General features: G+C 40.5%; 1 protein-coding gene across 4 annotated transcripts in view; it reads left to right on the top strand.

The window, feature by feature from the left end:
• Positions 1 to 25576, top strand: part of EPB41L4A (erythrocyte membrane protein band 4.1 like 4A) — a 252216-nt gene that overhangs the window by 164260 nt on the left and 62380 nt on the right. For 3 of the 4 annotated variants that reach the window (XM_036020653.1, XM_036020654.1, XM_028530130.2), the window contains exons 10-12: positions 6103 to 6194; positions 7592 to 7669; positions 14577 to 14698. In XM_036020653.1, coding sequence (XP_035876546.1) covers positions 6103 to 6194; positions 7592 to 7669; positions 14577 to 14698 — 292 coding nt within the window. The remainder of the gene's footprint in view (positions 1 to 6102; positions 6195 to 7591; positions 7670 to 14576; positions 14699 to 25576) is intronic. The other variant, XM_036020652.1, reaches the window with a different exon arrangement.

Genomic DNA, 25576 nt, shown 5'->3' with positions numbered 1-25576 from the left:
GTGAGTAATATTTGGCTACTGGTGCTACACAAGAGTTTGGTTTGGGCTCTCTCAGGTGCAGTAATGGACTACTAGACTTGTGGTCACATAGCATGGTTCAAGTCCAGGTCTCTCACTTATATAACCTTGTGTAATTCACACAACAACATTTAATCTACATTTCCTCATCTATAAAGTGAGGATGATAACGCCTGTGTTACAGTATGGTTGCCAGGTTGAAAGCACCTAGTCCAAAGTTGGACATGAAGTAGGCACCTGGTACCTGTATCTGAATTGGAACTGTCTTGGCCTCATGCCTCTTAGAACTGCTGAAGTTTTGCCCAGAAAAGGCCTCTGGGAGCACCTTGTTCTTGGCCAGTCTTGGCTGGTGAATAGCTTGTGCCATGGCAGGAAGGGGAGCCCCTGGTTTTCCAGGCCCAGGAACTTACCTTTGTTTCCTTTACCAGTGTGTTTGTGACAGTCTCCATAATTAAAACACATAAGGTCATTTGTTTGGAAGAAAATTTTTAATTGTGCTATAAAATTTTTTAATAGTATGAGTAGATCTTACTAAATATATCTTTATTTTTAACAAGCTTAAGTAACATTTCTTATTAAATTTTTTTAAACATTTGTGAGACTGGGAATAATGATTAATTATCATTAAAAATTAAATCTGCAAGAGAGAAATGTTGACTTTGTAGTAAATGCTACAGTTTCTTTGAAGAGTAGATAAGGAAAAGGTAGAGTAAAAACAGCAATAACAAGCAAACCAGCTGGAATTCTGGATTGGTGTCTGAACTTTTGCAAATCGGAAGCAGAATCAGGTCAACATAATAGTTTTCAAAGTTTATTGAAACATGATATCAATATTTTCTAATGATTTGGCATGGATTCTGTTTTTTGAATTGTGGAGGAAAGGAAAAAAGAGAAGCAACACAATGTAACACAACCAACCCTATAATTTGTTTTCTGAACCTAAGTGCGAGAAAGATATGCGATTATTCATCAAGCTACCAATTTTTTCATCTGCAAATGAGATAAAGAGGTTTTTCACACTTAGTACATATTTTGAATATATAACCCACACAACTGACAAAAGAGTACTGAATATTTGTGCTGTTTTTGTTCTTTTATTGTAAAGTATAACATATCTGCAGGAATGGAAATTAATTTTATTCTCTGAGTGCTCTGCTGAAATGCACATGATTTTTAAATCAAACCATATTGCATGCATTTTAAAAAGAATTTGAAAAAAAACTGATGTGTGTAGGGGTGTTTATGCAGTGTAATATTTTTTAAACCACAGTAATGAAGAAACATTTCCTTGAAAAAAAAATTTCTTTGTTTATATAAATCAGGGAAATGCCAGCTACCTTACCAGCTCTTGGAGATTCATAGTACACATTAGTACATCAAAAAATCTGAGTATTTCAGCCATAAGAAAGGATGAAATACTGCCATTTGTGACAACATGGATAGATCTTGAGCATATCATGCTAAGCAAAATAAATCAGATGGAAAAAAACAAGAACCACATGATTTCATTCATCTGTGGGATATAAAACAGAAAGCAACAAGTGAACAAACAAAACAAACTCAGACACAGAAACAGAGTGGTGCTTCCCGGAGGGGGATCGGGCAGAGGGAAGAGGAACAGGGCAAAGGGGGCCAAGTTTATGGTGACAGAAGGAGACTAGACTTTGGGTGGTGAGCGCACAATGCAGAGTACAGGTAGATGATGTATTATAAAACTGTACACTTGAAACTTATATAGTGTTCCTAACCAGTGTCACCCCTAATAAGTTGAACGCTCTGAGTATTTAACCCATTGTTTCCCAAACTTACTTGACCATAAAACTCTTTTTTTCCCTTTTTTTTTTTGGACAACTTCACAAAACACTGATGTTGTAAGAAAAACTTTTTAGGGAGCATTGCATAAAGAAAAAGCTTGAATAAGATAGTATTTCACTCAGTGTTTTAAAATTTCCTTCTAACATCCTTTCCAAATAATGACGAGATTGGTAATCTTTGTTGTTGCAGCTCACTCTGAGTTCCTCCTTGGTGTGGGGAGGCCTGGGAGAGGGCCGTGGGAGACCCGGGACCATTGTAAAACAGACACTGTGCTCTCTCTCACACACAGTTTGGCTTTTCCAAATGCAGTTATTCAGTCTCGCCATTTTTAAAGATAAATTGTCTCAAAATGCTTAATATTTTATGATGCCTCTTTAGTCTATTTTCAGTTAAAGAATAAAATAAATCTTTTCAATTCCACCACTTGCCTTCCTTTTCCTTATCTGTAGTTATGTCACTCATTTACAATCAGCCCCTCTGATGACTTTGGGTTTTTGCCCTCCTCACTCTTCAGTCCCTAAAATAAATTAACAATTGCCAAGTACATATATTGTAAATCTTGCAGAGATTGAATGCTTAGGAAAAAATCCCTCAGTACTTTAGTATAATCGTCACACTTCTCTCCTCTGCCCCTGGAGGTCACAGACGCAGCCTCTCTGCTGCAGGCTCTCACAGTATGTAGTGGCCATCTTTCTACCATTGCTGCACTAACCTATTTCACTCAAATATCTGACCTATGCACTGTACCTAAAGGTTACTCTGGTGTTCTTGGAGATGGGCAGATGTACAATAATTTGAGAATTATTGAGCATTGACATGTTCATCCTCATAATTCCAAGGAGGCTGGCAGGCAGACTGACTGTCCAGTGGTGGCTGCTTCCGAAGGCAGAAACGGGAGAACTGGCTGGAGTGTGGGCCCTGTGTGCCAGAGCTGGTCAGGTTTGGGAGAGGCAGTGAGGCCTCACCCCGCCCAGGGAGAGCATGTTGCTGTACAGCTTGCCATGTGAGCCCCTCCATGACCCTGTCTGTAACCTCAGAACACTTAAGCGAAGCCAGGCTAAGGTAGATTTCTTTCTTCAGGATTGCAAAGAGAAACATTAACAGCAAAGATAGTGAGAGAAAAGAGACTGAGAAGACCAGAGGGAATTAGGTTGTGAATTCATCGATATGATACAGGTCCTGAATTCTTTACACATGATGAAATTGGGGGTTTGGCCCAAGTTTACCTATAGGTGCACCCCAGTGGGGTCCCCCCATGATATCTGAGTTCCAGGTGATTTGAGCTGGATCAGTCCACAGAATGAAAAGAAATAGATTCAGACCACAGCTTCGCTTCTGGCATGAAAGGACAAAAGCTGTGAAGGTGTTTGAGTAATTTTGCCAAAAGCAAGCAGCACTATTACATGCCTGGATAAAGTTTCTTAACAGTAGATTGGAATAAACTTAAGTTAAGTGGAGCCTCATCTTTGTATGAATGAGAGGACAGGTGCTAATTGTCTGTTTGGAAAAGGCTTAATAGGAGGGGAGCGAAGGGAGAAAGAAGGGAGAAAGGCGTTTGCAATGCTGTGTCAGTTACCTTCCTGCCAGCAGTTGCTTGAAGTGGCAAAAACATGCCCAGTTTATTCAGGATCCTTGGTTCCTTTTTTTGTTGTTAACCCTCCTTTTAGTGTTTGGATTATTCTGCTGACAATGGGAGCAAAAACCGGCAGCTGCCCTCAAAGCCCTGCATACAGGGAGAATGTGTTTGTGCGTGTCATTTGCACACAGAAGTTATTAGGAGGCCTGTGGGAGGCTCTTTTGTTCCTTTAACACATTTGTACCCGGGGGCACTTGAGAAAACCCGTTTCTGGTGGGATCTTAAGTACCCTTTATCCTTTCATTAAGTAATAGTTCTTTTTAAAATATACTACAAATTAGATACCTCATGACCAGGTCTCTATTTGAAAAGCAAATGAATATGAACGTTTATGTGAAGAATAGTGAAAATCAGTCCACAAAAAATTTGAGATTTATTTTTAAGATGGCATGCTTTTTGGTTTCGCCTTTACTTTTGGAGATCTGGATTATATGCAGTTAAGAAACCTGTTGAAAATTTGATTCGGGTATGTAACTACCACTTTATTTGTGGGTGGTCTTGCTAACAGGCGAGAGTGCCTGTGTCACAGAACAGTCATCACCAGCCACCGTTTCTTGTCGCTGGTGATGCCCAGGAGGTCCTGCTTCAGGTACTGAAAGGCATAGGAAGAGGGGGGCGCACATACCGAGGAGGGTGGTAGGGGTGGGGGGGGGCAGCCTTTCCTGTACTTGCTTTGTCGTAATCATTGATCTTGATAACAATGCACTCACAGGCAAAATTGTTGTAAAGTACACGGCCTCTACATTATATTTTTGGATAATCCAGTGAACTTAAAAAACACTCACCTGCTATCGTAAGAAACACTTAAAGGTAGTTGCCTCTCTGGATGGGGACTGGAGACAGTGGTTATCATTGTGTATCTGCTTTGGTAACTTTTGGTGTTTGTACCGTCAGTGTGTGTGTACTGCATGCTTAAAAAGAGAAAGTCAAAGGGAGAAAGGGCCCTCTGCGCACTCCCATCTGCTGACGGGAGGCTTGCTTTCCTGCCCCGTCCCATGGCCCTAGTGTGATTTCCCCTGAGCTCCCTTTCCCAGCCCTCCCCCAGTTTCTTTTACTTTCGAGGACAACACTTTCTGCATTCATTGACTTTTCTTCCTCACCTCTAGTTTTGTACTCCCCACCCCTTTCATGAATGTCACTGAAGATTTCTCACCGTGAAATGCAGTAACCTCTTCTGAAACCCTGCTTGACCTTTCTGGGTCACTTGAGACTTGTGCTCTCCTCCCGGCCTCCCTGACCGTCGCCTCCTGGTCCAGTTTGACCTCTCTCATCTCTGCTGTGATTCGACCTTTCTTCACTCTGTGCTCTCTTTCTGAGCAATTTTTTTTATGTACTCTTGGGTGAAATCATCTGTGTCAGCAGATATGACATGGCTTCAGCTCTGCTCCTGAGTGTTTCCTGGCCAACGAGGCATGGTTAGTTCTCAGTTTGACGGGCATCTCAAAATCAAAATAGCCTGAACTTACCGTCCATTCCATCGCCATCCAAATCCGCATTTCCCCCACTTGCTGTATTTTACTACTTCGTAGCACCCAAGCCAGAAACCTGGGAATTGTCCCAAGTCCTTCCTCCACCTTGCAAGGTTTTGGAATTACGGGTTGCCGTGCTGTAACATGCATATGTTGGCTCTGTTTTCATCACACCCTTTCAGTTTTACAAACTGACTTCTAAATTGGGCCTCATTCCAGATGGACTTAGGAGAAATTTCATGCATGTAAATGTTCTGTCCTTATTAAAAGTAGCGGAGATAGGAAGGTATTTTAATTATTCCTCTGCATTGACAATCTTGTTTATGAAGCCATAGCAACCTCATTCCAGGGGCATTTCTGCAATTGAGACATGAGCTTGGTTTTTATTTGAAACTAAATTAGCAATTATATAACTTCACAGAGCTTGTGGCTTATTATTTTAGTGCTTATGTTGTTTTCCTACTCAATCATTTAAAAACATAAATGGGTATCTTCTCCTGCACAGTTTGAATTACCTCTATTATTACCTTTGTTTCTTATGCACTAAATATAGATAATTAGGTAACCACCAGATTAAAATGATAGTTAAAATTTATTATATACTTATTACATGATATTTTATATATGCCATATTATTTAATTTAATTCACCCAGTAACTTGATGCAGAATCAGACATTATTTAACTTGCCCAGATTGTACTGCTGTGCTGGTTGTTTCTCCTTGTGACCCTCTTGAGATTCATTACATACCAATTTAAGTGTGGCCTGATATTCCTGAAAGTAATATGTTTGTGGGCATCTCCATTTTATTGGGAGTTGATCTGCACATGGTCAGTACTTTCCTGTTTCGGTGGTCATTTGGGACTGAAGCATTTGTGGTACTTCAGTACCATCCCTAGGTTACTCATGATCATGGGTGCTGCTGGAGTAGGTAGTAAAGGTCATGGCATTAAGATTTACATGGAACTGATACTGTAACTGTAATTAAAGTTTTAAAGCAAGCTACCAAAAATAGCTTCCAAGAGATCATTTTTCTTTGTTTCAAGTATTAACAATAAATTGTCTGTTTCCTCAAATTTTTGTTGCCTAGAAGAGAATTCAGGTGGCTGTCCTTGGAAGCAGGTTGTGGTCGGTAATTCACATTTTCTCTGTCTTCTCTCTCAGTGCAATGAGACCTCTTTCTTCTTTGAAGCTCGAAATAAAACTGCGTGCAAGCACCTTTGGAAGTGCAGTGTGGAACATCATACGTTTTTTCGGTATGTTAATGTGAAAGTTTTGTTCATTGTTCTAAAAAGTGAAAATCACATTTGCTTCTAAAACAAGAATTCTGTTCTATCTGTAAGTAGAAATGTAGAAGCTTTTTTCTTTTATTTTTTTCCAGTCACCTAATTCTCTTGATCACATTAATACAAATAGGTATATATGCCCTCACATACATACGCATAGATACCTTCTTTGCTTTCTTTGCTCACATTATATGCCAAGGACATGAGGAGGAGGAGGAGGAGGAGGAGGAGTATGGAAACAGCATAGCTTTGGTATTTGTGGAAATTGTGTTCTGCTGTGGACATGCTAACTTTGTCACCCAAGTGGAGATGTTGGATATATAAGGCTTATGAGAAGGACCAAGGCTGGCCACGTAAATGTAGTTAGGGTTTAAGCAAAGAGGGCTGGAGGAGGTCACCTGTGGAAAAAATGAAGAGAGAAGCAGAAAGCCAAGGACAGAGTGGTGGGACCCTGCCAGCATGTCAAGGGTAGGAAGAGCCAGCCATGGGTTGGAAGAAGGAGTAACCAGGAAAGTGCTCAGGAAAACAGAGAGTGAGGGAGGCAGATGTGGTGAATGGGGAGCTGGCAGCCCTCTTGCTTGCTGTGCCCCTGGGAAGTGAAGGTGAGGGAAGAGAATTGACCATTGGATTGTGGGGACAATTTTTGTTCATGTCACATCCTTACGGTGTAAAGATACAACTAAATTTTATTAGGTACTACATTAAGCCTTATTTGTGTTTTTAATTTTAAAACTAGATGAGTTCTTTCCCTTATTCCTGGTTGATTTACATGGAACACTTTCCCCAAATAGCATGACATGGGTGAAGTACTCTTATAAAATGACCAGTATCCTTTATAGAGTTTGTATTAGGAGAAGGACGTTTCCCAGAAAACCTGAGACATGACCTCTAGTTGAGTGGGCTGGGTGGAGTGTGAAAGCCAAGGACAGAGTGTGTGTGTTGAAGGTGCCCCAGAATGGGAAGTGCTAGACCACATGGTTCAGTGAGACTGAACCACCACGTCAGGTGTGATTAACTGCTGTGAGCACCTTGGTTTGGCCAAACCAACATAAGTGACAAAGTTCCCAAGGTTACTTAAGTAGAGAGAGTAATTTGATTCACAACTAAAGCTTCTGATGACACTAATTCTTGAGGAAGTGTGAGTATTTTGGTATTAGACATATATAAATTCCTAGAATGTGGTTGTGTTTCAACTATTAGCTTGTAATAACTGATTATTATTTCCTGCCAATATCGAATAAATCAGATATTTTGATTATCTGTTAAAGTATTACATTATTATATTTTCTACATAGTTTTTGCTCAAATATTGCATAAGTATCTGTATTTGTGAGTCTTTATTTAATTTTATTTTAAAAATTCATCAGGATGCCAGAAAATGAATCAAATTCATTGTCAAGAAAACTCAGCAAGTTTGGATCCCTGAGTAATAAGCACCGGTATAGGTAAATGGCATCTTTTCCTTGGGGAGTATATGTGAATACATAAATATTTAACTTAGCTGTCCACATACATACACATTCCAGATTCTGAAAAATTTTTTCTGTAATACCCATGAATTTCATAAGCATAATAGTGTATTTAAACTTTTTGACAAAAAATAGTTTTTCAAGTTTTATTTAATGTCTGCATTAGCTATATTAAGTTTAGGACTTTTAGGATGTACTAGAGCTTATCTGCAGAAATGTACTTTGATGCATATTTGACTTATTTCTATGTTGTGATTATGAAACAAAGTAGATATTTTGAATGTCACTTTGAAGAATTTCAGTTCTTAGGACGTTCTGTTGACTCCGGGTTGTAAGACAGTGTTTACGTTACACTGTGGATCAAATCATGCTTTCTGCAGCAGAAATCCTACATGTAGTAATGCTAGCAATTATACCTAAATTTCATCAAGGAGTTGCTAAGTGCCATGTAGTATGCTAAATGTTTTCCATTTATTATTTCCTTTAGTCATCACAGTCTTCTTAATATTATCCTCATAATATGCGAGGAAACTGAGGCTAAGCAATGCCGAGTCACTTCTCAAGAGAAGCCAGCTGGCAAGCAGTGACATGGGGCTCCTGCGCTGGCAGCCTGACCGCACAGCCTGGGCTTTTGTCCATCAGGCAGCCTGTTGGCGTGTTGCAGGGGAAGCCTGACTGTGGTTGTCGGGAGTCACAGTGGGATTGTCTGGGCACATGCTGGTGTCTTTCTAATACACAAAAATGGGGCCTTCTCTGTTCTGAAAAAGAATTGTTTTGTTTGAACTCCTGTTAAGTGGAGAGCCTGTGGTGGGCAAGACACGGCATTGGGTGCCTAGAGATACCAAGATTCAGACCAAACCACTTCTGCCTCAGAAAGTGACAGCATGAGGCGGGTCCCAGGCCCCATAACTCCTGAGCAGGGTACAGATGTGCTGCTCAGGATGTGGGACACTCTTCTGTCAGTCCCGCTGGAGACATCGCTGAAGGAGACCTTACCTAGGGGACTTGAAAATAAAGCTGAGTCAAGGACAAGGGTATGCCAGATTCTGATTCCTCTCTTTTATAAACCACTTTTTTGGTTTTGAATTTGAAACCACAGATAACCAATAACAGAGTGCTTAATATTAAATGTTTGCTGCATTCATTGTTACATATTACTTACTTGGATATTTTGCCCATTTGATGACTTAAATAAAACTTAAATTATTGTATTATAGGTGTTCTCAGTGTTTGGTATTCACCGCTATATAAAAAATGTAGCCTTTAGGTTATTGAGGTTCTTTCCCGGACAGTGATACAATCATCAGGAATTTAAGGGAAGAGTACATACTTTTCTACTGAGGACAGCTAATAGTCACCATTTTGGCTGTTCTTTTACTTAGGGTGTGAAACATTTCAAGGGTTATAGGGAAAATGTGTAACTCTATCTCTGTGTTCCTACTATTAAAATTGTAATTATGCTGTTTAACATATGCTGTAGTTGGTTTCCTCAAATTTACTTATACCTGATTTCTCAAATTTATTGAAATGCAAATGTGTAGCTACTGGGAATTATTATTATTGGATTTTGCATATTAAATATCATTTCTTCCAAGAAAGTAATTAAAAGTAACCTTTGCAGAATTGGAAGCTCTGCTAAATCTGTTCTAATTTGGTGTCTGGTCTTAACTGCCTAGTAAGTCTTAATGAAACCCAAATCTCCAAGTCTGTCTGCAGAAAGCACCAACATTACAACATCCCTGGAAGAAATGTTTCATCCCACTGCCCAGAGCTATGCTTGGGGAGGGGTGGGTCTCTGACTGCTGGGTGACCGCCAGCACGTAGACTGTTAATTGTCAGAGGAGGAAAGATAACCAGCCTTTAACAAATACCACACACCCGCCACTTTCTTGAGATGTTCTGTAGATCTGGTGGAATGAAAGCAGAGCTCTGCAGACCCAGAGGGCCTCCTTCTTTACCCTGCAGGGTGTAGAGATGGGGTGGGGGGATAAAGATCAGCATACCAAGTGCAGCTGTGCCACTGTGGGAGTGTCTGTGTTTGCGCTGTGTCTCTGTAGCTGTGTGTGCCAGGTAGGAAATCAGAGTTCTCACCTTTGCCCCTTTCCTGCATTTTGGACTTCCAGAATACCAAGGACATTTCAACATCTTTTAGAAAAATTGGTCATTACTTAAGAATAGAAAAATCAGACCCTTTTAGTAATGTGTGACAGCCAGTCTTTTCCAAAATTCCAAATTAAATTTATGGGGAAAGGCTGAGCTGAAATCTGACAATCTAATTCTTTTGTTGTTTTATTATCAGGCACCAATAATCTGAAATAGAAGTTGATCAAATATTTGATTAAAATATTTTATTATACACTGATACCTCTTGCTCTGAATCCCTTAAAAATTAACTTTTTTACCTCTTGTTAAGTTTGTAGGGGACTCCTAGTTTTGATGAGTGAATGAGTTTTGTCGAATTTATATTCCAGCAATGGGAACTGGGCCTGAGAAACACCCCTGAGAACCCAGACCACCTTCTTGTAGGACTGAAATCACATGAACTTTCCACATTTCTTAAAGTGTGGAAGACAGAACAAGTTCTCGTGAGAACCGCCTGTGTGTCAGGTGTTTTCACGTGTGTTATTTTATTTGGTCCATTCAGTGACCCATGAAAGGAGATAACCATACCCTCACTTACACAGATGATAAATTTGAGCCCCTGACCCCAAAGTAAACTAACAAATAAAGACCTTTAACCAGTAAGTGGCAAAGCTAAGATTTGAAGACAGATGTCTCTATTCTTGTTCTCTTTCTGCTACTCCACTGATTGCCGATTGTGCCCCCCACTTTGGGGCTGAAAAAGGCCACTTGGCATAGAATGGGAGTGTGTGTGCCTGAGTGAGAGGAGGGAGGGAAGTGGGTGATCATGGGAATAAATCTGTCCTCTCACTACAAACAGTCACCAGGCATTGGAAATCTCTCTAGTTATCAAATACTTTCTGCTATGAGGAAATAGTAAGAAAACTGCACAAGAACATTTCTGCTAGGAAATAGTAAGAACAAGTAGAATGTTATAAATAATGAAAACAAGGCTCCAGGAGATTTAGAAAACAACCTGTTGAAGACCACTAAGAGCTGTAACAGAGCTATGTTTTGTAGACCAGGCTTGCAACTTCAAACCCAGTGGCTGAGTGCTCCCCTCTGTTGCCCACTCTGCCAGGCTGTGTGCGCCACGCCAACCAGCTGGAGGTCAGGAAGTTTGTTCTAGTCCTGGGTCTCACACAGCCAGTGGCAGATTAGTTTATGTTCCTGGTCCATAGTTTTATTAATCTTGTGATATGATCTTGTCATTTCTCCTTTATTCCTGGGAGAGAAACCACAAGGAAAAATTGAATAACATAAAATCTTATTGTAAAATGCCTCAGTGGTCCACTTAATGGGTTATATTTTTACAAATTATTTTTCTTCTGTGCAATAATGTACATAGTACCCAAGTGTTACTGCTGAGAAATTCTCTGGAAAGTATTTATAATAATGGAATTTTGCTCTCTGTATGCATTTAAAAAATTTTTAACTATATTTCATTGATTATGCTATTACAGTTGTCCCATTTTTTTCTTCCCCTTTATCCCCCTCTATCCTGAAGCCTCCTCCCTCCAGCATTGCCTGCCTCCTCTTAGTTCATGTCCATGGGTCATACATACAAGTTTTTTGGCTTCTTCATTTCCTATATTATTTTTAGCCTCTCCCTATTTTGTATCTACCATTTATGCTTCTTCTTCCCTGTACCTTTTCCCCCACTCTCTCCCCCTCCTGCTGATAATCCTCCAAGTGATCTCTATTTCTGTGATTCTGTTCCTGTTCTAGTTGTTTGCTTAGCTTGTTTTTGTTTTTTAGGTTCAGTTGTTGATAGTTGTGAGTTTGTTGTCATTTTCCTGTTCATACTTTTTGATCTTCTTCTATTTCTTAGATAAGTCTCTTTAACATTTCATATAATGAGGCCTTGGTGATGATGAACTTCCTTAACTTGACCTTACCTGGGAAGCACTTTATCGGCCCTCCAGTTCTAAATAATAGCTTTGCTGGATGGAGTATGTTGGTTGTAGGTCCTTGCCCTTCATGACTTTGAATCCTTCTTTCCAGCTCCTTCTTGCCTGCAAGGCTTCTTTTGAGAAATCAGCTGATAGTCTTATGGTAACTCCTTTGTAGGAAACTCTCTACTTTTCTCTTGGTGCTTTTAATATTTTCTCCTTGTCTTAAATCTTGGGTAATTTAATTATGACATGTCTTGGTGTGGTCTTCCTTGGATCCAACTTCTTAGGGATTCTCTGGGCTTCTTAGACTTGCATATCTATTTCCTTAGCCAGCTTTGGGAATTTTTTCTTCATTGCTTTTTCAGATAACTTTTCAATTTCTTGCTCTTCCTCTTCTCCTTCTGGCACCCCTATGATATGCATGTTGGAACAGTTAAAGTTGTCCTAGAGGTTCCTTAGCCTCTCCTCATTTTTTTGAATTCTTGTATCTTCATTCTGCTCTGGTCGAATGTTTATTTCTTCTGTCTCTTCCAAATCGTTGATTTGATTTCCAGTTTCCTTCCCTTCACTGTTGGTTTCTTGCATATTTCACTTTGCACAGCCTTTAATTTTTCCTCTATTTTGTGTCCATACTCAATACTTTCTGTGAGCATCCTGATTACCAGTGTTTTGAACTCTGCATCTGATAGGTTGGCTATCTCTTTGTCACTTAGTTCTTTTTCTGGAGGTTTGATCTGTTCTTTCATTTGGGCCATTTTTCTTTGCCTTGGCACACCTGTTACATTATAAGGGGCAGGGCCTTAGGTATTTGCCAGGGTGGGACTTCTTACTTCGTTGTATTGCGGTGTTGTATATGGGGGAGGGGTCTGAGAGGGAACAATGCCACTTGCTCAGCTCTTGCTCCACTTTCAGTCACTTCTCCATTACCCACAAGGGAATTGGGCCCTTCTGGTGCTGATTCACATGGGTGGGTTTGTGTACATTCTAGGACCCCAGGGGTCCTTCTAATGGACTCTCCTGTGAAACTGGGACTTCCTCTTGTCACCACAACCCCCACAGGTTTTTATAGCCAGAGGTTTTGAGGCTTTATTTCCCTGTGGTGGAACCCTGGATTACATGATCTATCTCACTCCCCAGTTGTTCCTCCTGGTTTATCCGCATGCAAATGTGGGACCATGCGGTCTGCCAGCCACTGCCTTGACAGCGTATCCTTTCTGCCCCAGCTGCCCTTCTCTGCTCCTCCTCCCAGTCTGGATGAATGCTTCTTTAACTCCTAGGTTGTCAGACTTCCATACAGCTTGATTTTCTGGCAATTTTGGTTGCTTTTTGTTTTTAAATTGGTTGTTGTCCTTTTGGTTGTGCTGGGAAGCAAAGTGTATCTACCTGTGCCTCCATCTTGGCTGGAAGTTCCTGCACTTTTTTTTTAATCTTTTCAGGAGAGAGGTGTTGCTATTTGTATTACCTTATATACTACCTTTAAAAAAATAGTTAAATTTCAAATTGAAGAAAACATATCCCAGTTTCCTTCCCTGGTTCTCATGAATTATTGAATATAAAGTGTACTCAGGGATGGAATCTGATATCTCAATTTATGGTAACTCATATCAAGTGGTGTGCCCAGTTAGTTTGACAAGAAGGCACTTTTTATGAGTGTTTCAAGCATTTAAAGAACAATTTTAAAGATATTTTTATTTATTTATTTATTTTTAGTGAGAGGGGAAAGGAGGGAGAAAGAGAGGTAGAGAAACATCAATGTGTGGTTACCTCTTGCACACACTCTACTGGGGACCTGGCCTGCAACCCAGGCATGTGCCCTGACTGGGAATCTCACCAGCGACCCTTTGGTTCACAGGCTGGTACTCAATCCGCTGAGCCATACCAGCCAGGGCCATTTTTAAAAATTTCTCATAAAGGTGGATGGGTTAGTGAGGTGGGGAAACTTTTACTGAGGTATGTAGGAGGTGAATCAATGTCATTTGGGAGAGATTCACCTTTGTTTATTCTGTAAATGTAGGGTCAGTAGGATTTGGTGCTATTAAAAGGCTTTTCATTGATGTCTCTTCCTGAGGTGAATCAAACTGGATGAATAGAAATGCATTTTTTTGCACCTAAGTACAAAAAGGGTGAAAGTCAGGGTCATTTATTGGCTTAAATTTAGCAGCTGTGGACTCTGTTTTCTGTAGGATGAATTCTGAAATCCAGCAAATGAAATTGCACAATTCTTTGAGATTTGAAATTCTTTGTAATTTCAAATTCTTTGAAGTTACACAAAGCTCACCCTCGCAAATCCTCAGACCCTTCAGAGAAGCAGGGCTGTGCACAGGTTTTTAGGCCTGTTATAAATCTTCTGGGTACCTGATCCAGCACAGGTGAGGCAGGATAATAAACGGTTGATTGTGCCGTAGCAGGGTGACAGTGGGCCACACAGTGGCCCTGCGGGGAGGCTCTACAACTTGCCGTGCAAGTCCAATGTGGGGTCGTGCTGACTCCTGCAGAGTCATTGCCCTCATGTAATTCAGCCCAGTGTAATTTCTTTGTTATTTTGTGGTAGAGCTGGAAGGCGATCAGCATTCTTTATTTCCAGCTCATCATTCTGCTTAGACTTTACTCCTTTAATAAACCCCCTTTCCCTGTTTCTTCTCCTGAAAGATATTCCTTCTATGTAACCTAAATGTTTCCTATTGGAAGTTAATGCTACTCTACTTCCTTGGTAATGAGAATCAGTTGGAAACCCATATATGCTTACAGCCTGTGTGAGTGTGTGTTTTTTCTTCTTTTCTTACTTTGCAGATATTCTGAATGAGCTGTTGTTTAATTTTGTGGCTACATGGTTTTACCTGTGTTAACCAAAATGTTGCATTTTCAAGTGGCAGGACAGCATTGCAAATGAGCCGAGATCTTTCTATTCAACTTCCCCGCCCAGATCAGAATGTGGCAAGAAGCAGAAGCAAGACTTATCCCAAGAGAATAGCACAAACACAGCCAGCGGGTAAGTCACTGATGTGAACTTGCATTTCCTTTTTGATTGGTGTGGTGTACGGCATGCTCAGGTAGTGACTGTAGCCCAATAGGTTTTTTTAATTATTTATACTAGAATTTTTAATTTGACCCTGAAATTCTCTAAGCAATCAAAACTTATTAGTAAGTGGACTAGATTCTACTTGAATCACCATAACCTGCTTAATGACTATACTTTCTTTTTGAAGAAATTAAAATTTCGAGTTGTGTATCTGAAATTGGAATGGAAACAAACTCTTAGAAAAAGTCTTTTAAAAAAACAACACTGTTGATATAATCTATACTTATTTTTGTTATTGTTTTTATTTTGTGAAATATACATATAGAAAAATTATGTCTGTGTATGTACACACACACACACACAAAATATTAACATTGCTGTAAGCCAAGAAGTCCTTCCTACTTGCCTGTTCACATCTTTACCATCCCATCCCATCTCTTCTCAACCATAAAAAAACACTATCTGATTCTGTGATAATTATTTCCTTACCTTTTGTTATAATTTTACTACTTTTGTAGCTTTCTCTGAGCTAAGTAATTTATTCTGTCTGTTTTTAATGTTATGTGAGTCAGTTATAGCCTGTGTTCTTTTGTCTTGCCTCTATCAATGTTATATGTGGTATATGATAAAGTACATTCATTTTTCTTGCTACAAGTATTCTAATATATGACAGTTTCTTTATTCATTATACTGTTGATGGACATTTGGGTTTTTCATATTTTTTTGGTTTGTAATACAGACAATTTCTTTAATAAAATCTATCAGTTTTAATCCCTGTTCAATGTTCAGAGCTCAGAGAATTTTACTGACTTTAGTTGTGGCTTGCTTACAGATCACCCTTGTCTGACACTCTCCACCAACTTTTCACATGTTTTCTCTCACCTGACCCTCGCAATAACCCGGAGGTAGGGCAGGGCAAAGAGTATATCCCCATTTTGCAGATCAGGAAGACACGATCCAGCAACCAGATAGTGGTGGGGCTGGGATGAGAGCCTGGGTCTCCTGAGTCATTTTGCTCTATAGTAGTTGTGTGAAGTAAATGGAATTTTTAACCACAACGCTTCACATCTGAACACTGAGTGACAATTGACACAGCATATGACATCCGTTGTTACATTTACCTCGCAGGCCAGGGCCAAGAAGGAAGTGTTTGAGGTTGCTCCTCCGCTGCTGGCTGTGAGAGTGTCACTTGTTTCTAAAGCCAAATTACATCTGATTCCTGTCACTGGGCTGGGAGGAAATTACATTCTTTCTGATGGGCCTATAGTGGCAAGAAAGAAGACACGATTTCATTTTGCAATAGATTACCTTACTACCTAAGTATCATCATTATCTCAGTTGGGTGATGAGGAAACTGAGATTTAAAAAGGTAATTTGGTTGAGATTATAGAATAAGCAGGTAGCTCAGGACAAAAATTTTAGCCTTAATATTTGCTATCTTTGTCTTAATCTTTTGTATTTATTGTTGTGTATAGCAATCTTTAATCTCATTTAGATCAAGTCCAGTGTGGTATAATCAATAAGCAAACTTTCAAATCCTGTGCTAGTTCTGAAACGCCATGCCTTATGAAATTATCCTGAAACCAGCTGAGAGTATCAAAAGCATTCCTTGCTTTAAGTCAACATTTTATTCCACGTGAGATTAGGGAATGATTACATATGCTTATTATACAAACCTGCTCCCGTTGCTCTTTTCCTTCTCATATGTTCTTATAAAAACACCTGCCTCTGTAACACTTTTTACTCTTTTGGGAAGCCCAAATTCTAGAAGCTGATTAATTTAGGGACAAGAGGGGGTTTTTTTATTGTTGTTTTTTTGTTTTGATTTTCTCATGGCTTATGCAGATCCAGTGAAACACAGTTTTCACAAAGCAACCCTGGACTGTATGGAGCCCTCACATCTACCTCCCACCCTAAGCCCCACCTCCTTGTGTCCCATCGGGACTCCCTCCCTTTGTGGGAGGGGAGGAGGGTGTGGCTAGTGCTTGGTCCAGGCTTCTCTAGTGCAGACTCTCAACATCAGGTGGATCTTTTAAAAATGGAGCACAGGTTGTGCTTTTATTATTATAAAATACCTGCTTGCTTTAGAAAGTTTAGGAAACTTAGAACCTTCTCTCCGAAAAAGAAAAAAATTTTCATATTCAATTCCATTATTGTAGAACTAACACTATGTTATATATATTGTCTTCTACTCATTTGTATATCTTTTCTGCAAAAGTTATATAGTAATGTTTTACAACTTACTTTCCTTATTGAATAATATATCATGGATATGTTGTAATAAATTTTTAAATGTTCTTGCACAGCACCATTTTAAGAACTGTGTAATTTTCTCCTGAATAGATGTATAGACTTGACATAATTTATTCAACCAATTTTTAGTTCGTGAATATTGAAGCAGCTTCAAATTTAGAAGACTATAAATATAAATAAAGTGTGAATGTCCTTGTAGTAATATCTTTAAACATTCATGCTGATTTATTATACATATCTTAAATAATGGTTTATTTTCATCAGTTTTATTTTTAATAGAGGATTAAATAATGCTGTGTTCAAAAACTAAGGCTTTGCTGTGCATACATTTTATTTTGATTTAAATTACCTACAGCCTAACTTTTCAGGCCTGTATGCCACAAAACTGTGATGTGTTCTGAGGACTCAGAGATGACCCTGCCCTTGGCGGTGCATGATTGTCCAGGGTGGGGAGGGACCTTCCAGCAAATGTCAGTGATGCAGTATTAACCGTTGCTGTCATGTGCATTTCTGTGAAGGATGTTGGGAGGCAGGGATTAATGTTGTTCTGTTTCTTTAAATATTACATTTTCTCTTTCCTCTAATTTCCATGTGCTCTGCTTTGAGTCTTAGCTGACTCCAGCCAATAGAAACTCAGTCTCAGCCATCTCCCACTCCTAAGGTCATGGTTAGGTTCTAACTTGGAGCAGAATATTTGAAGGGGGCCCTTTGTCTTCACCTACATCAGTCACCACTGAGCTTTTTGTCCCAGCCCACCTGGCCCCATGAAAGTGGGCAGTTCTATGTGAAGCTGGGCTGCTGCCTGTGAAGGAAGGGACTGTTTTCTGGTGAGCCTCCTAGGCTTAGGGTTGTCAGTCAGTGATTGTTGGTGCAAATTCAGTGCTTTCAGGAATCCCCAATTTGGGGTGCATTGAAGAAGGAAGCTTTATTCAGTACAGACATCTCAGTTATGATGCAGCATGGCTGGATAGCTCAGTAGTGTTACAGCTCAATTATTAAACAGCAAGACTGTGGAACAGCACAGCTCTGAGGTTCCCCTCACTCTGCTGGGCCCTGCTCTGCTCCACTCTGCCCTGTCCTGCTCTGCTCTGGTCCAGTGAGTTGTCTTCAGTGTTTCAGCTCCAGCTTGGAAATGTAGGCTCTAGTCTTCAGTGAAAAGGGAAAGTTGCCCTTTCCTAGACAAAGGGAAGCTGACTTATGTATAGAGAAATCCCTGCCCTGGTCCCTGATTGGTTTGTCCTTATGCAAATGAGGGCTCCAAATCTTTGCAGTTTGATTGGTCCAAAAACTACTGTTCTGATTGGTCAGAATGAAGCTGCTCTGATTGGTAGGTTAAGATACTGATGGGGACAGAGCTGTGCAGCTCCAATCGGACAGGGAAAACTGCAGTCCTATGGGTTGAAGTACAATTCCAGGAACTCTTTTAGAAGGGCTGGCTCAGATGGCAGGAACACAGTGCAGGTGGGCAGTTTAGTGCAGGCGTCTCCTTAAAGTGCAGTTTGTGTGAGAGGCCCCTGTATAGAAATGGCTGCTAGGTTCCGCTTTAAAAATTTGTGCCCAGTTAGCCACCAGGAGCCTTTCTTAGTAGGCATCTTCTTTCTCAGGGTCCACAGCTATTAGCCAGAAATCTCTACTGTGGTCACTTTGTGTAATGACCAAAGACCAATTGTGGCTGAGCAATTGTCTCAGCAAAGGTGAGACTGGAAAGGGAATTTGACTCAAGACTAAATAAAACAAAACAGAAACTATAAATTTGTAGTTCTAATAAATCAATCATTAGCTATTTATATTGGAATATTATCTAAAGGAAATAAGTGATGGTTAGGGTCAAGCCTGCCTAGAGAGACCATGCTCCAAGTCCCCCCCAAGGCTCTGCTGCAGAGTGGGGGTGGGGAGTGACCTGCAGGTCATTAGGTCACTGTAGCCCTTTGTCCCCTTCCCCACCCCCCAGGTAGCCCCTCCAACCCTGTCACTTCATCCTTGCACACTCTGAGCTCCAGAGCAGTCCCTCTCCAAAGCTCCCTATTCCTGGAATTCACTCATGGGTAGCTGAGCAGGAAAGGAGTGATAGCTTTCTTTTCTTTAATTTTGACAATTAAAAAGGTAGAAAGAAGATTTGAAGAGACAGAAAAAAATTTATTTAATTAGAGTGTACTGTATTTGACAAATATGGAGTTGTGGTTTAAATAGAAGGTAAATTTTATTTGTAGTAAGTCTAGCTGTGAATTTTCATAGAGTGAATTCTGCTGGTATTCTCTCTAAAGTAAAATTTTAGAACTATAGTTTCAGGAGTTATCAGCATAAATGCTCACCTCTCATTTAACATTTATATATAATAAAAAACAAGTTGTGCTAGAAAGGAGACTTGCTTTTTGTTAGTTTGTGTCATTAATTTCTCATGCATGACATGTGACTCCAAAAGACATTCTTTTATTTCTTCTGAAGTTAAAAAATTCAGTCAAACTTGGTGACTGTTCTCTCTAAGTTTCCACTCAGTTCTTTGCAAATTAAAAAAAAAAAACACAACCCTTTGTTTCACCTCTCAGTCAGGAATAATGAATGCCCTGGAAGCTAATAAGCCATTGTGTTTAGAATCTGCCAAGGTTAGGCCTTGGCACCACTCTGAGGAAGTGCATTCCAGAACCAAGAGCCCTGCACCTTGCCTGACTGCTGCCCCACCCAGAGGAGTTCAGCGCCAGGGCAGGAGGCCAGAGCATGCTGGCAAATCTAAATGGCTTCTGGGGAGCTTGGGGTAAAGCAGGAGGTGGGGTGAGATGGCAGGAAGGAAAAGGGAGTATTTGTACAGCCCTTTCTCTGGCAAGGTCTTGGCACCTCATGTGGGTGGGTTCTTGTCAGAAGAGAGTCTCTGCTATAAGCAGGCAGTAAAGACAGGATATTTGGCTACGATCCATAATTAGGTATAAGAAAAGTAGTGGGTGAAGCCATTTGCCGTGGCTAAATAATATTATGATAGTCTGACGTAGCATTTTAAGTTCTTAAGGATATCACACTGGAGAACAGAGAAGTAAACAGTTGTCTGCAGACAACTGCAAAGCAAGGTCAGGTGACATTTTGTCATTCCCACTTTGAATAGTGGAAGGTGCTGCAGACACTGTGCCTGAGTGGTTGTGAAGATGACTCATGAGTGAGGTGGTTTGTGCTGCTCAGGCCGAGCCCATTGTTCCCGTGCAGGGGTGCGGGCCCAGTGCTGTCAAATTTCCAGTACTGTTTTTTTCTTTTTAATTTAAAAAATCCTTATCCAAGGGTATGGTTTTTTTTTTATTTTTTATTTTTAGACAGAGGAAAGGGCAGGACCGGGGAGGGGGGAGAGAGAATCATCCATGTGAGAAACATGGGTCAGTTGCTTCCTGTACGCACTCTGACCTGGGATGGAACCTGCACCACTTTTGGTGTAAGGGACACACTCCAGCAGCTGAGCCCCTGGGCCTGGGCCAGGTCTTCTAGTGTTTTCATGGAATTTGGATATTTATGTAAACTTTCCTGAATTTTAAGTGTGGGTAATAATTTCCTTTTAAAGAAAGACTCTATGTGCTAAATTGAACATTCCTTTGGGCCAGGTAGGGCTTGGGGACTGCCTCTGCAGTGTGAATGGCTGATTCACTTGCTCTGGGGGTCACTGTGCGGTTCTCCAACAGACTTGGTGAGCATTTCCAATCAGATCCCACACTCCGTGACTCCCAGCATGAGCACTATGTGGTCAGCAGGTGAGTTGGCCAACTCCAGGGGATAACAGTGCCATGGAGCTCTGGACACTGTAGCGAATGATTCACAAGGGGGTGGGTGGCTGACCCTCTTGGTGACCTGGGGTGGGTGCAGCCCAAAGCAGGAGGAACAGAAATGCTTTGATATAATGAAGTAAAGTTTTACTTGATGTAGTGTATAGCTCTGGGCTGCTGAGAAATTGTAATGTCAAAAAAGCAATCATCATTGGGCACCATTTCCGAATGGCACATTATGCTAGGTGTGATATCAGCAGAAGCCCACATTGGCTTGTAGCAATTAGAAATATATTTATGATTGCAATACCTATTAAAGTACCAATGCAATACCTATTAAAGTACCTATTAAAGTACCAATGGCATATTTCACAGACATAGAACAAACACTTCAAAAAATTTATATGGAACCATAAACAACCTGAAAAGCTGCTGCAATTTTGAGAAGGAAGAGTAAAGTAGGAGGGATCACCATACCTGATACTAAACTATATTACAAGGCCGCTGTAATCAAAACAGCCAGGTACTGGCATAAAAACAGGCACATGGACCAATGGAACAGAACAGAGAGCCCAGAAATAAACCCAAGTCTCTACGGTCAATTAATATTTGACAAAGGGGGCAGCAACATAAAATGGAGTAAAAACAGCCTCTTCAACAAATGGTATTGGGAGAACTGGACATCTATGTGCAAAAGAAATGAAACTCAAGCACAAACTTACACTTTACACAAAAATAAATTCAAGGTGGATAAAAGACTTAAATATAAACTGTGACATCATTAAAGTCCTAGAGGAGAATGTAGGTAGGAAAATCTCAGATATTTTATGCAGAAACATTTTTACTGACAGGTCCCCTAGAGCAAGGGACATAAAGAAAAGAATAAACAAATGGGACCTCATCAAAATAAAAAGCTTCTGCATGGCTAAATAAAACAGTATTAAAATAAAAAGAGAACCAACTGTATGGGAAAACATATTTGCCAATGATACCTCAGACAAGGGTTTAATCTCCAAAATATATAAAGAACTTATACGACTGCACTCTAAGAAGACAAGCAACCCAATTAAAAAATGGGCAAAGGACTTGGACAGACACTTCTCCAAGGAGGACATACAGAGGATCCAGAGAAACATGAAAAGATGTTCAATATTGCTAGCTATCAGAGAGATGCAAATTAAAACCACAATGGGATACCACTTCACACAGTCAGAATGGCCATCATAAACAAAGCAACAAACAACAAGTGTTGGGGAGGTTGTGGAGAAAAGGGGACCCTAGTGCATTGTTGGTGGGACTGTAGACTGGTACAACCACTATGGAAAACAGTATGGAACTTCCTCAGAAAACTAAAAATGGATCTGCCTTTTGACCCAGCAATTCCATTGCTGGGACTATATCCTAAGAACCAATCCAAAAGAACCTTTGCACCCCAATGTTCATAGCAGCACAATTTACAATAGCCAAGTGCTGGAAGCAACCTAGGTACCCATCAGTAAATGAATGGATCAAAAAACTATGGTACATTTACACAATGGAATTTTATGCAGCAGAAAGAAAGAAGGAGCTCCTACCCTTTGTAACAACATGGATGGAACTGGAGAGCATTATGCTAAGTGAAATAAGCCAGGCCCTGAAAGACAAATACCATACGATCTCACCTTTAACAGGAACCTAAACAACAAAACAAAGAAACAAGCAAAATATAGTCAAAGGCACTGAAATAGAGGACAGGCTGACAGTGAATAGAGGGGAGAAAAGAGGGAGTTTCAGGGGAGAATGGGAAGGGTTTATAGGAACAAATATAAAGAACACATGGACAAAAACTAGGGCAGGGTTGGAAATGAGAGGGAGGTGGGGAGGGATGGATTGGTGGGCTGGGATGGGAGTAAAAGGCAGAAAACTGTACTTGAACAATGATTAAAGTAAAAATAAAAAGTAAAAATTTATGAAAATGTTTTTAAGGCAGATGAAAGGCAAGCTGTGCGAGTAGAGACTGGTGTGTCAGGTCACGGCAGTGTGCTCTAGTGAGCTACATGTGATCGATCCAGGTTCAGCCTCAGAGCTGTGTCCTAGCTGTGGAATGTTAGGAAGTCACCTACTCAGCCTACGCCTCAATTTCTTCATCTGTCAAATGGGAATATTACTCCTGCCTCACGGTCCATGTCATGAGAATAGTGCTGAAATGGGCAGAGTTATCATGCCCACATGTAGGGGCTTGGGGCACTTCAGTTTCCTTCTCTTAAACCAAAGGGAAGTCTCTTATGGCACGGTGTAGACCAGTCTCTGAGTCTAGCTGTCAGTCTTGATATTAAATTTACCATATAGCATCAACTTCACATCCAAAGGATAATACGATATATGGAGGAGGTGTGGCCTTTTGTGAGAGATGGGTGGAGGAAGACATTCAGGTACAGTGAGTAGGGCTTAGGGAAACTGGTACCCCTGTTTTATTCTAGAAGATTTGGTATAAACAGAGTATGAGGGAAGGGGGCAAGTCAGAGTATCCTCTCTGTGAAGTTTTTCTGCTTTGCTGGCAGATCTCTGAGCCCTCAGGGGCAGCTGTGTGCAGGTGTTTTTAGCGGCCCAGAGTTACTACCTCTCAGAGAAGCCTTTAGTTCACCATTTTCCTTCTCTGATTTTTATCTCCCACCTCATGCTCACTGTTCTCCAGTCCCACTGTGATCATCTATGGCTGTGAAGAGGGAACAACAAGCTCCTCACAGTGAGTTCGTAGTAATGATCACATTGCATGATAGTTTAAAGTTCAGATTTAATCATTCCGTCTTCCATGTAAGGTGGTTTTCCCTATTTGGAGTAATTAGCTGCTAGGCCTACGCAAGTGCATTTTTCATGTCAAGCACACAATGGAAACAGAAGACAAAGAAAGGGCGAAGCTGAGAGGGCTTGGAGAGGGGAAGCAGAGTTGTTGAATTGAGGAGTAAACAGCAGCCAGGGCTCTGGGCTGGGGATTTCACAAGTTAATCCTAGCCCCATTTCTGCAACATGAGCAGACATGTTGCTGTGTTTGTCATCACAGAGAGGGCCAACTACCTGAGTGTTTGAATTTGGGTCATTCTGATGCTACAGTCCCACAACATCTGCCATGAAAGGCCAGGTCCCCTGAGGAGTTCCACCAGGTAGAGGAATGTTAGTAACTAGCAGTCACTGAGCATCACGGCGTGCCTGGTGCTGTACTGGGCACCCCACAGGTAGTGTCTCAGTCATTTTTTAGGAGATGTGACTCTCAGAGGACAGGTGAAAAGACAGAGGCTGGAATTTGCTCAGGGCCCCAGAGCTGGAATTGGAACTCAAGTCAGAGTCCACAATGTCAACAAGAAAAACAAAAAGAGCATGATACTTTTTATGTGCTGATGTGGAATGATATTCAGTATAGAGCATAAGCAAGGGAAATAAAAGCATGGGGGTGAGTTAGCAGTGTACAGTACACTCCCATTATTTAAAAAGACAAATAAAAATTTGGGGTTGGAGGGTATGCATCCTTATGTCCTTGTCACATAATAGCCGGTAACATTAGTGGCCATGGGAAGGGTTTTTTGAAAGAATAGGGATCAGTGAGAGAGAGATTCAATATGTTATTTAGCGTGTTTTTTTAACAGCATTTGCATTTTCACCATATCATACTTTTGAGGAGTCTTACAGATAATTGTCATGAATGTGTTACGTTCATAAAATGATTTCAAATGCCCATTCAAACTCCCACAGATATTCTTGAAAAGCTCAAAGCTGAGGACACATGTTATGCTAGGGAAGGGTACATTGTAATCCATGGAAAAAGTAATGGAACAATACAAAACTGATGATATAAAATTCAAACATTGGGAATTTCTACTGTGTTGTAATAGGTACAGCCCAAGTCTCCAAGGAGAGGAGCATAAGACACATTCATACCTGTGCATCTTAGTCTAGGACTTAAAGTATGGCAGACTGTGTTATAGGTCATCAGGTCAGAGCATGCTTTGTTTCAAAGGAGCAAGACTCATAGTGGGACCCAGAGTCTTTGGATTAGATGAAGTAGAGGATAGTTGCTCTGTGTTGTACATGAGGCAACTAAGACCCAGAGAGGTGAAATGATTTGCAAGTGTAGCAGGCTATGGAACTGGCAGATGTCTGGGTGAGAATCACTAGGCACAGTGAGAAATGTCTGGGAGAGCATTGTGCCATAATAGCTCTCACACCTGTTGGGTGCTTAGTGGGTGTTGTGCAATGTTTCTGGTCTCTGGGTTCCCTACCTGACAGGTAGGGAAGACATTAGCATAAATTCTCATGCAAGGGAATTGGAACAAGGCATTCTGACCAAGAGTTGTTATTTGGGTGGTTTTGGAGATGATTTCTAGAAAATTAACAGAGTGCTAACTTTGTTTAGATAGACTGTGTCTGTCACTCTCCTCCTTCAAAGTGAAAAATCAGAATTATGTAATCTACTGAGATCTGGTCCAGATTTGTGATTCTCCTTTCTCTTCACCCTGACTGTAAGAAGTCCTGCTGAGGAATCACCTCTTGGCTGATTATGTAAGCCTCTGCATTGAGAAGGCACGTGGTATAGTGGGAGGGGAAAAAGTAGTTGACTTGAGTAGACTAACATTCTAGGTCTAACTTGGCCATGATCTGTAATATATCATACAATGCTCAGAGCTTTTACTTCATTATCTATAAAATAAAGAAATTGGGCATATAAAATTTAAAGATCACTCTTCTTCCTAAAATTCTGTTTTCTTTTCTCTGGCTTACCTGTCACAAAGTTGAAAGGACCAAATATGAAAAAAAATTTTTTTTGAAAACTTTTTATTTAGTATGTTTTTTTTTTTAAATCATCACTTCAGAAGTCTTGTAGACC

The sequence above is a fragment of the Phyllostomus discolor genome, chromosome 3 (genome assembly GCF_004126475.2).
Source record: "Phyllostomus discolor isolate MPI-MPIP mPhyDis1 chromosome 3, mPhyDis1.pri.v3, whole genome shotgun sequence".
In the NCBI taxonomy this organism is placed as follows: domain Eukaryota; kingdom Metazoa; phylum Chordata; class Mammalia; order Chiroptera; family Phyllostomidae; genus Phyllostomus; species Phyllostomus discolor.
Note: the sequence above shows the minus strand (reverse complement) of the source record. Positions and strands in the feature narration are given on the sequence as shown.